The sequence below is a fragment of the Equus quagga genome, chromosome 9 (genome assembly GCF_021613505.1).
Source record: "Equus quagga isolate Etosha38 chromosome 9, UCLA_HA_Equagga_1.0, whole genome shotgun sequence".
NCBI lineage: Eukaryota > Metazoa > Chordata > Mammalia > Perissodactyla > Equidae > Equus > Equus quagga.
This window is the reverse complement of record NC_060275.1, coordinates 88736743-88748811: the sequence shown is the minus strand read 5'-3', so window position 1 is coordinate 88748811 and position 12069 is coordinate 88736743. Positions and strand designations below refer to the sequence as shown.

The 12069-nt window shown below is 41.6% G+C and overlaps 1 protein-coding gene and 1 long non-coding RNA gene across 3 annotated transcripts in view; one reads left to right on the top strand and one right to left on the bottom strand.

Moving 5' to 3' along the window:
* Positions 1–3579, top strand: part of C7 (complement C7) — a 49564-nt gene extending 45985 nt beyond the window's left edge. For both annotated transcript variants that reach the window (XM_046672078.1, XM_046672079.1), the window contains 2 exons: positions 682–866; positions 2326–3579. In XM_046672078.1, coding sequence (XP_046528034.1) covers positions 682–866; positions 2326–2507 — 367 coding nt within the window. In that variant the 3' untranslated portion in view covers positions 2508–3579. The remainder of the gene's footprint in view (positions 1–681; positions 867–2325) is intronic.
* A 709-nt stretch (positions 3580–4288) lies between these two features.
* On the bottom strand, positions 4289–11760 carry LOC124245002 (uncharacterized). Its single transcript, XR_006890160.1, has 3 exons — positions 11669–11760; positions 9237–9299; positions 4289–4309 (listed from the first exon to the last, which is right to left on the bottom strand). It is a non-coding gene; the product is annotated as an uncharacterized LOC124245002 (long non-coding RNA).
* Positions 11761–12069: the final 309 nt, after the last annotated feature.

The window sequence follows — 12069 nt, the reverse complement described above, 5'->3', positions numbered from 1 at the left end:
CTGTGCCAATCTTCCTCTATTTTGTATGTGGGATGCCTCCACAGCATGGCACAATGAGCCATGTATGGGTCCACACCGGGGATGCAAACCCATGAACCCGGGGCTGCCAAAGCAGAGTGTGCAAACTTAACCACTGTGCCACTGGGTTAGCCCCTAAACATAGATACTTTAAAAAATAGCATTGAAAAACACAGTTTCATTTTCCCTTGAGAATTCAGCCCACAACTGTTGGTCATTGCTGTATTATGGACATGAACTCTCAAGGTTGCCGGGCTTCGAGGAGCCGCTTCCTCCTGCAGTCAGTGGTCTCATTCAACTATTTGAATGTCTGATCTTTGCTGATTTTCTGTCTCATTCTTTGTCAAGCCACCAGCTGTCCCTAACAGACCTTGCCTTCTCTTCCAATTTGCTGTATCTGAGCTATTCTAGAGAAAACTGGATATACACTAGATATCCAAGCTTGTACAATTTGTGAACACGTAAAGACTGAAATAGGTTCATTTTGAAGATCTAAGGGGGTTGGGCCCCAGGAATGAAGGGGATTTGAGTTTTTGCTCTATCATTTTGTTGTGGGTGATACCATTTGAGGCACTGAGCTCAGAACCTCCCCTTTCACTTCTCATCCTCAGCTTTTAAGAGTGAAAACTTTGTAAATAATGTAATTTAAAAAATTTGTTTCAGATCCTCCTTGGATGTATGTGCTCGAGATGAGAAGACCAAAAGGATACTGCCTCTGACAGTTTGCAAGATGCATGTTCTCCGCTGTCAGGGCAGAAATTATACTCTTACAGGTAGAGAGAGCTGTTCTCTGCCTGCCTCCGCGGAGAAAGCTTGCGGTGTGTGTCCACTATGGGGAAAATGTGATGGTAAGGGGCATTTCATATTTGTAACTATAAGAATGCCAAAGTAGTAGTTTTTGAAAATGTAGTTTTCTAGTTTAGCACCAGATCAAAGCAGATCCCTGAAGATGTGAGAGACTCAGACTGGTGTGAGCGCGAACCGCCCTCCCCGCCTGCACTCCGTGGGGAGCAGGGTGGATCAGGCACAGAAGAGGACAAGAACCCATCCCTGATGGTCTGAATGTCCTCCCAAACCTCAGTGATCCCCATTCCACCTTCAGGATTTTTGCTCTGTCCTTATACTATACATGTTAGGTACTCATTTTAAAAAATAGACCATAAAAATAACTTTTTAAAAAAGAAACTTTATATCACTTTCTTAAAAGGAAATATCACTTGCCGTAAATATTAGGTAACTAGAAAAATGCATATAATGAAACAAAATAAGGTGGTAGATTCTAGCCAGATGCTGCTGGGAGCTTGAGGGATGCTGTTTCTTTGGGATAAAGGAGTTTAGCAAGTGTTAGAGGGGTGTTAAAAGCATACCAGTGCCAAGCCGACACCCTCCTAAAAGTAATCAGAAGGATTTGAAGAGAATAGGGGAAAGAGTTACTTTCTCAAGTTGTGAGTCAATATTTGCTAGTGCTATGTCCAAGTAGCGCTCACAGTGATCTTGAACACCATCACCACTGCCAGGACACACCTCCCAGGGTTTCGCTGTAGAATGAAGAGGGAGGCGCTGGGTTGTGGCGCCAAGTCACTGCCCTCAGTTTCCCCAACTGGAAATTTGGGAGCTGGACTACGTGATCAGTAAGGTCTCTGTCAGCTCTTCAGGCCCTCCTCCTGCTGGCCTGTATCCGCCGGGCACCTTTCCCCTTAGTCTTATGGTTTGCAGCGCGGACGGTGGCATATGTAACTCTAGCCACGTCTGGGTCAGTTCTGGTTTGGCAGTCACCACAGTCAGCTGGCTGACCTTGTTTCTCTCCTTCTGGAGACACCTGGCTGGGTATTACAGCCTCTCACCTTCTGCACACACTCATTTCTCCCTAACTTTCCTCCCTAACTCATTTCTGATTTGTTTTTATGGGAGTGTAGCCTTTTGCGTTTCATGCCCTCTATCTCCAAGCTAGGTGAAGTCTTTTTTCTTTGTTTCTCAGAGCCTTGTCTCTCAGCTCTTTGTGGAAGTCTTCTCATTCCGTCCCTCAGTTTCTGGTTCACATGGGCAGCAGCATGGAAGAGAGAACCACCCCAAGTCGGTCCACCCAATAGAAATCCTGGCACCAACCTCGAAACCTGTTTATGCTGAGCGGAGCAAAATGCGTCGCTTTTCTGGTCCTACTGCCTTTCCCGGGGGTGGTTGACTGCATTACTCCAGGCAGGAGCTTCTGTAGCTCTCTCATCACCACATCATGACTTTCGAGATAATGTGCCTGGGCTCGCCCGACGTCGCGATGGGTCATTAAGCCTCTCTTACTTATTTTTCCAGACCAGAGCAGCAAATGTGTCTGCAGAGAAGCATCGGAGTGTGAGGAAGAAGGGTTTAGCGTCTGTGTGGAAGTGAACGGCCAGGAGCAGACGATGACGGAGTGTGAGGCTGGCACCCTTCGATGCGGGGGGCAGAGCATCTCTGTCACCAGTATAACGCCCTGCGCGGCAGGAACCCAGTAGGCTCCCAGGTGCCCCGTGGCTTGCTCGGAATCCAGCAGCACGCTGTTGCCGAATTAAAAGATCTGCATAGCTGGGGCACTTCAGACAGCTTTCCCAGCGTGGAGGCACAGTCTTATTCCTTCTGCTCCGGTGTCCGCTTCTGTCCTCGGCTCCAGCCACCTGCATGAACACAACCCCTTGTTCCCCCAAACCTGAATCCGGATACTCTTTCTTCTTTTTTTAAAATGTCAGTCAGGATGAAGAATATTCATGAATCTTTGCATGAGCTAACGGTGTGTTGGAAAAATTGCTAACTTCTTTGGACCTTGACTTTTTAATCTGAAAATTAGATGATTAGACCAGAGAAACTCGAATGCTCCATTTAGTCCTACCACTCTTTTACGTATAACTGACCTCTCTGTGGGCCAGAATGCACTCTACAAATTGATTAGGGAAACAGAAACATCAGAGAGGTTGACCTCCCTCCGTGAAACCAAATAGGAAGGGGACTATAATGGGAAAAGACAGATGCAATGATTCCGTCCCAAGTAGTAATCTCACCTTCCCCTTGTTGACTCAAGCCCCACGTGTGTCCGGAGATTGAACCACTGAAATGTCAGAGCGGGATTCATCACGCTATGGTCATGGGGCGCCTCCTGCCTTCTTATGTGAGCCCAAACACAATTCAGTCTTCTCTTTGGGGTTTTTCTTTAGTATGTGTCAAACACAAGACCTGCAGTTTGCTCCTCCCCTCGCCTCCCCTTTCCGCTTGTAGGAAGCATCAGTTCATGCCTGGGCGATTGAGCGATGGTGGATGTGAGAGAACAGTTTTCTCTAATGTGGATACATACCTAGGGTTTTCAGGGGGCTATTAGGTAGATCAATTGGAAGCGCTGGCCTTCTATTTATTCTTTATTCATCTTCCATTGAAAGAAAAAAGCAGCTGTGGGAGGTGAAATGAGTGGGCTTAAATGGAATTTAAAATATGCTTTTATATACAAATAATATCTCTGTATTTTTTGATATTGATGCATTTCAACAAAATTTTAGTTAAAATGATTAAAAAGCTCATTAAAGGTACTGTTCTTTGGAAGTTTTTGATCTGTATTATGTTTAATTTTAAAGAATCTTTCCTTGAATAATGGCTAATGTGCTCTTTTTTAGTATAGTTTTATTTTGTAAACTATTTTATTGAGGTATGATTGACATGTAAAAAGCTGTACATATTTAATGTATACAAATTGATGAGTTTGGGGAAGAGTATACACCCATAAAGGCCGTAAACATATCCATCACCTCCCAAAGTTTCCTCCCACCCCCAATATTATTATTATTATTGTGGTAAGAACACTTAACATAAGCTCTTCCTTCTTAGAAATTCTAAGCATATATTACAGTATTGTTAGCTATAGGTCCTATAGTTAGCACATAGCTATAGTGATGCTGTGTGGTGGATTTCCAAAACTTATTCATCTTGCATAACTGAAACTTGGTACCCTTTGACCATCACCTCCACATTTCTTCCTCTCCTCAGCCTTTGGTAGCCATCATTCCACTCTCTGCTTCTAACAGTTTGATTATTTCAGATTCCACATGTAAGTGAGATCATACAGTATTTCTTTCTTTATCTGGCTTGTTTCCCTCAGCATAAATGTCCTCCAGGACCATCCATACTGTTGTAAATGGAAGGATTTTCTTTTCTTTTCTTTTTTCTTTTAAGGCTGAATAGCATTCCATTGTAGGTATATACGACATTTTCTTTATCCATTCATCCATGGATAGACAGTGAGGTTGTTTCCATATCTTGGCTTTTGTGAATAAAGCTGCAATGAACATAAGAGTGCAGATATCTCTTTGAGATTCTGATTTTAATTCCTTTGGATAAATACCCAGTAGTGGCAATTGTTAAATCATATGGTAATTTTATTTATAATTCTTTGAGGAACCTCCGTACTGTTTTCCACAATGGCTGTACCAATATGTTCTCACCTGAAAAAATGTGTATGCCAAATTGTCCCTTGAGTGAAGATTCAGATATAATATGTGGAAATTACAAGGAGGCTGATTTAAATTGATTGGAAACAATAATATTCAGAAATGTTTGAGGCCAACTGCGTTTGTTAGAGGTATTATGGAGTTAATTTCCACCATGGGTGGAGGGTAGATTTGAAAATGCCGGGCCCAGATGCAGATCCCCAAACAAAGAATTGAGCAAGTAATTTGTTTGGGAGGAGATAGATCAGGATCCTTCCATAATTTCTCCTCTTTTCTTAAGTTAGTATGGAGTTAAATGTCTACTACTTATGTACCACCACTCTCCTTTCCTAACTAACACAGAGGATATGGTCATCATTAGCAAATGCTATAAGAGAATGAGGTCCAAAAAAGGAAACTAGCAGATTTGACAACTAAGAGGTTTGAGAAAGAAGTTTCCCAGAGTTAGCGAAGGAGAAGCAAGGGATTAATGACCAGTTGGTGGAGAAGGAGGTGAGCAGTGAATGACGTTGTAGAGAGATGCTGTAGTGAAATGCTAAGTATCATGCCTTCTTTTTCCTTTTCTGAACATCCTTATCCTTGACCTTCCCTCTAGTTAGAGACATTTGCAATTGTCTATGAGAGAATTAGGATTGTTGCAGCAGGTCTGCAAGGAGAAAGTAACTTTCAACATTGAATCTTTCAAAATGTTTTGAAAGTTCCAAAAGAAGTTCTGGAACATTTAAATAGAAAGCTTTAAGGAAAGCTAGGAGGACTACTTGTGCTGTGAAAATTGATTGCAAAGAGAACCAAGGGACTGTAAGAATTCCCTCTGTCTGCCCTTCTCTCTGCTTCAGACCAGGTGAGGTTCACCTGGGCTAGGATAGAAATAACCTTGGAGGAGAAGGCAGAAAGTACTGAGATTAAAGTCATCTGGACCTAGGGGGGAACATGGAGAGGAAGGAATTGTCTGGTGCATTAACCATCACTAGCTTCAGGGAGCTACATGGGAGCCAAGCCACATCCTACAAACCATTACTCACAATTTAAGTGGACCCTGTAAGTCACCTGGGCAGAGAAGCCACTTTGGAAGATCCCCTAATTGCATTGGACAGCACCTTCTTGTGACACACCACACATTTCTTAACATTGACTGGCAGAAGTGCTTCTTATCGATGCCCTGAGATTTAGTGAGCCGCATCCAAACTGGTCTGCACGTAATCTCCCTCCCCACCATCAACAGTCCAGGATGCTTATAATCTCCTTCAAAACAAAGGGAAGGTTCTTGATATTCAGATGGGGTGTGGCGGGGCTGCAGAGTGGCACGCAGGACTATCTGAAAAATGACCCCTGGAACTCCGAGCTACTAGCAACTAGCCAGGTAACTGGCTAATTTGATTGCAGGCTCTCCCTCCCTGCCAAGCAGATCATGGGTAATCTCAGCTTCATATGGGAATCGTGAACCCATCCTGATGCTAACTAGCTGCTCAGAGACGCAGTTGCTGGGCAGTTGGTTTACCCAGCATTCCCTGAAACAGCTTATTATGTGCCCGCACATAAATGGTTAATCAACTTTTCCTTTTGGTTAAGATTAATTTGTATATTAATCAATATTTTTGAACCCCATAGTTTAACATTTGTTCTACATTTTCTTTCTATACCTACCAAAGTTTTTTATATCTACATACTCACACACACAATAACTCATCATAGGAGTTTGGATTATTTGTAAGATGAGCATAATAGCTAGTGGAGGTGGTCCTTGCAACTATAATAAAACTAAGATGCTACATACTTTGGGTACAAGGTGAAGTGGTCTTCAGGTGCATGTACTACTCTTTCTCTCTCTGAAGTAGGAGAGAGAGGGGGAGTATAGACAAGAGAAGAGAATAGAAATGAAAAGAAGAGCAGAGAGAGAGAGAGAGAGAGATTGGACCATTCTTAGTATAGGATTAGCAGAACCGAGCAGCCACGTCAGTCCTGCGACCTACCACTCCACTGAGACTTTTCTTCCTTGATGGACTGGTTAAAGTGTCTTCAATACTTTGCAGGAAATGAAATGACCTGTTTCTCTTTTAGAACACTGAGCCAGAAAGCAACTGCAGTAGGAAGCAATTTCCATTAATATCTGAAAAACCAGGGTATATGCACGCCTTTCAATTACCTTGGTCTGTCAGGCAGTTCACACATTTGGGGACAAGAAAGCTGATCGCATGATAGGAGTCCCTCCTGTGACAACCACAGCAACTACAATTTGTCTTTTATTTATTCCTGTCAGGCACAGCTCCAGATTTACACTCAAAGTGTCAACCACACAAGAAAATTTGCTTTTTTCAGCCATGGGTTAACAAGACCAGATGGAAAGACGGTCATTGTTTCGGAAGGAATAGGGCCTGAAGGTGAGAAGGTGGGCAGGAGAAGAAAGAGCAATAAACTGTTCTTTTTGATTCACAGGCTGAGGACAATTTCCTGTGAAAGGACAAACATAAAGAACTGCTGTGTTATCACTGTTATTTCCATGCATCCTGATGAGGGGAGACTTGTACTGAATTCTAGGAGATGGGCCTTAGGTACATAACAGATCAATGAGGTTCAAGACAGGGAAGCCTTGACTGGAAGAGTAAAGTATGTACGCTGCCAAATGAATGTCTGTTGTGTAATAACGAGCTAACCAAGTGGGCTGGGAACAGAGAAATTTTCTGTAATAGTGAAATGGAATTTTCTCATCAAAGGAAAGTTTACTAGACATCCTCAGGAGAAAGTGAGTAAGGGGAAAGGCTCAGGATTGGTGTATTATTAGACCATATGCAACCCAAGTATTTAATAAAGTATTATGACAATATTTAATAAAGAGCCCCAACTGAACTCTAAGTGCAGGAACTCTTCTCTGCACAAATATTGAGCGCCAAGAGGAACGCTTGAAGTCAGGTGTGATGTAAAACTATGGCCAAGCCCACTAACTGGATGATTGTAGCCCTGTAGGATTAACTACTTTGGTATGATGATAAGGAGCCTTCCAAAGAATCTTAAGTCTCTTAAAAATACAGTGATTAGCTGTTTACCGTGGACATGGTGCACAGATTCACTAAATGTGAGAGAAAGGCGCCTTTGAAGACATCTGGCTCCAAAACCTCCTCTAGATTGTGAGGGTAGATTCTAGAGGGTAGAGAGTAGAGAGGGTAGAGGTGGTCGTATACGGTTCTGTGCCCCCTGTTGCTCAGTACACTGGCTGTATGTGCTCAATAAAATGTCCATTTCATAGTCACTTTTCCATAGTCATATAGCTAGTTAGCAGAAGACCTAGTCTAGAAATGGCTCTTCTTCCTCCCAGGTAGTACTCATCCTTTTTCACACAGTGCTGGCCTCTTTACCGTCTCCCCGGCTCAGGAAACTACCTACTTACCCTACATCTCTTTACTGTCTTGTAGACATGTGGATGTTATGTTTGATTTGTGTCTTGCCAGACAGGGGTGGAGTTAATGAGCTGTGTGGGTGTGGTCTCTTGCTACACCTCTAGGGCTGGTACTCTGAAATACTAACTTAGACTCAAATAGGTTTGCTTTATCTTTTGTGCCGTGGAACTATGTCCCTCCTAATTCTCCTCCTTCTTTCTTTTGAATATAGATAGGAGATTTCCTCTCACTTTTCCTGTGGGGGACTGACTGAGGGTGAGGAAGCTGGCTGCTGAGAATTGTGGTAGAGAATGAGGCAGAGGACTTAAGGAGGAAACAGAAATTCCTGAGATCTAAACAATATTGACAAACAAGCTTAAGTTCTGGGAAAGTTGATCTTGGGATGCCGGCGTATTAAGAGACTGCTGCTCCGACTTCTAACTGTGGAGGTGGCTGGAGCAGACAGTTCCCTTGGATGCAGACTGGGAATTATGATCCTCTGATGAACATCCTTCTCCATTTTGGCAGGAGAAAGAACAAGACTGTCTTAGTCAGTTCTGGGTTCTATAACAAAATAGCATAGACTAGGTGATTTAAACAGCAAATATTTATTTCTCCCAGTTTTAGAGGCTGGGAAGGCCAAGATCAAGGTCCCAGCAGATGGGTGTCTGATGGGGGCCCTCTTCCTGGTTTGCAGACAGCTGCTTCTTGCTGTGTTCTCACATGGTGGAAAGAGAGGGAGCTCTGCTCTCTTCCTTTTCTTATAAGGACACTAATCCAATCATGGAGGCTCTGCCCTTATGACCCCTGACCTCATCTAAACCTAATTACCTCCCAAAGGTTCCACCTCCAAATACCATCACAATGGGGGTTAAGGCTTCAACACATGAATTCTTTTTTTTTTTTTTTTTTTGTTTTTCAGAAATTCTTTTTTTAATTTTTATTTTTTTCGGATGTACATCATATTTCGAATTCTGTATACACTACATCATGTTCACCACCCGAACACTAATTATAGTGCATCCCCTCACATGTGACCCTAATCACCCCTTTTGCCCTCCCCCCTCCCCCCTCCCCAATGGTAACCACCAGTCCAATCTCCAATGCTATGTCAACACATGAATTCTGAGGGGGCACATTCAGCATGTAGAAGATACCGCTGTGATTTATTGGTCAAACCTGTTGCTTCATTTGGGTTTGTGAGGAATCCTGCCTTACAAGCTTGCCCTTTAGCAATCTTGGCAAGTAATGCAGAGATCAAGGTAAATTTATGGAGACTGACATATTCTCTCAGCATATTCTAGGAGACATTTTTCTCTTATGTTATAATAGCAGTGCTTTGAATGCCTAAAACAAGTCCTAAGGAACTCAGGCTAGGACGTACCATTTCTTCCGAGAAGAAACACTGGAAGTCAGTCTTGGGATGTAGACTGCAAAGACCTCAATTCTGGAAAAGAGCAGCATTAATATTTAAACCCAAATCTTCTATGGGGCTTATCAAGTGCCAGTCCCTGCTGTGAGCACTTTACATACATCAGCTCACTTAATCAGCCCAACAACACCGTGAATAATTACTATAATTAGCCTCATTTAATAAATGAGGAAATGGAGGCGTAGAGAAGCTAAGAAACTTATCTGACTGCACACGGATGGCAAATGGAGGACCAGAATTCAAATCCAAGCCCTTTGGTTCAGAAAACCGTGTTCTTAACCACTATTCTGATACGTTGTAGACAGTAATAGCACTTCTCAGAAGACCTTAACAGGTTCTAAAATTTTTGCTATCTTTGGTCAAAATAAGCCAAGATTCAGGATAATATTTGGCTACTGAAATAAAAACACAGTAGTTAAACTTTTGTAGCTCTTTTCAAAAAGATTCAGCTATATAAAAATGATGAATTTCTCAAAATGATCTTTTAAAATGAATTGAAAGTTTTTGGAACTCTCGTGCTGCACGAATCTATACTCTGTGTGTGTGTCTGTGTGTGTGTTTGTGTTTGAATGAGTCTAGGGGTTCACCCACCTGGCGATGACAGTAGAAAGGTTTGGTCTTGAGGATATTGCACTTTAATAAACACTGGCTTGTTTTATTAAACAATACTTGATTTTCTAAATATTTTGGAGATTTCAAGATGTCTTTCTGTTATTAACTTCTAGTTCAATTCTATTGTGGTTAGAGAACACACTTTGTATGATTTCAATCCTTTTAAATTTACAGAGATTTGTTTTACAGCCAAGAATATGGTCTGTTTTGGTGACTGTTTCCTGTACACTTGAAAAGAAGTTGCATTCTGTTGTTGTTGTTCAGTGGAATGTTCTGTACATGTCAATAACATCAAGTTGGTTAATAGTGTTGTTCAAGTCTTCTATATCCTTATTGATGTTCAGTCAGCTTGTTCTATCAATTATTGAGAGTCTTGAAATCTCCAACTATACATGTGGATTTATCTATTTCTCCTTCAATTTTATCAGTATTTGCTTCATCTATTTTGAAGTTACGTTATTAGGTGCATAAACTGTTAGGATTGTTATGTCTTTTTGATGAATTGACCCATTTATTGCCATAAAATTTCTTTTTCTATGATAAAGACTTTGTTTTGAAGTCTACTTAGACTGGTACTAACATAGCTATTCCAATTTTGCTTTGACTAGTATAGAAGTAGTATATATAAGTGGTGTATATACAAGTAGAGTGTATTAGTCAGGACTTACCAGAGAAACAGGATATGAATATGTATGTATGTATGTATATATAAAATATATAAAATTTATCATAAGGAATTTGCTCATGTAACTATGGAGGCTAAGAAGTCTCCAAGGGCAGGAGAAGACCAATATCTCAGCTCAAGCAATCAGGTAGAGAGAAAGAATTCAACCTTCTTCTGCCTTTTTGTTCTATTGTTCTATTCGGGCCCTCAGTGGGTTGGATGATCCCCACCAACATTGGGGACAGCAATCTGCTTTACTCGGTCCACCAATTTAAATGCCAATCTCTTCTGGAAACATATTCACAGACATACTCAGAAAAAAATGTTCAACTAGGTATCTGGACATCTTGTGGCCCACTCAAGTTGACATAAAAAATTAACCATCGTAAGTCCACCCCCTTGTTATCCTGACACCCATACACATCTCTATAAACCATACTTAATCTCCAAATAAAGACAATAACAAGGTCATAATTCCACCTAACATGATACAGCTATTCTACATACAACTGAAAACTACTCACTCCTTCTCAAGAAGAAAGGTAAAGAGCTTGAGTGGTGTTTATTCTTCTCCTTGACATCCCATAACTTAGATACTATGATATAAAATCAACAATACTTAAATGCTATGATATAAAGTAAATGATCTCATGTTGCATGATAAGGAGATGAAAGAAAAAAATGATATTTGCTTAATACACAAAATACACATTTTCATAACAAAATAAGTAGAAAATACTCATGTCAATTATAGTCCTCATTTCTGTAACTAGTCATGTGTTTGCAGCTGGCGTTTATAACTTCTTTCTTCCACTACCCAATCTGTACTCCCTTTCCCTTCAGCAAACACCTCAGCAAGTTGTGGTTCTTTACGTGATGGAGTGATCCACAACTTCATTCCTGAAGGGTCTGGGTCATTAGTAGTCCTGCCTGGATTGGGTTGTTGTAGTTTTCCATTGACCTTAATCACAAGGCATGGTAATACTATGATGTACCCTAAGGGATCTCCTGTATTCCAGACATACTCTTCCTTGCCTCCATTGTGGAGTAGTGGTCCAACTTCCCATTGGTAGTCAGAATCAATCACCCCACCCAACACAATTACTACCTTCTTTGCCTGTTGATTCAGATGCATGAGGAGCCCAAAGTGGCCAGGTGGCAGCCTTAACTTCCAGTTCAGTGGAATCACTGATGTGTCTCCTGGTGGAAGTATTCGTCCCTCTGGAACTAAGACTTCCAGGCTAGCAAAGCATAAGATCTCAGGAATAGGAGGCAACAATTTTGCTAATGATTTACTAGGAGTAACAGTGAATGATGCCAGTGAGTGAGTGACGTGATGTCAGTGAGTGAGTGATGCCACTCTCATTTCCATCCCTTGATTCTTGGATCTCTGAATTCTGGCTATGGGAGAAACAACACCATATATTGGATGCTGATTCAGAGCATATATAGCCCTTTTCCCCCAAGCCTGCAAGATATTGCCACCGAGCTGACACTGTAACTGAGTGT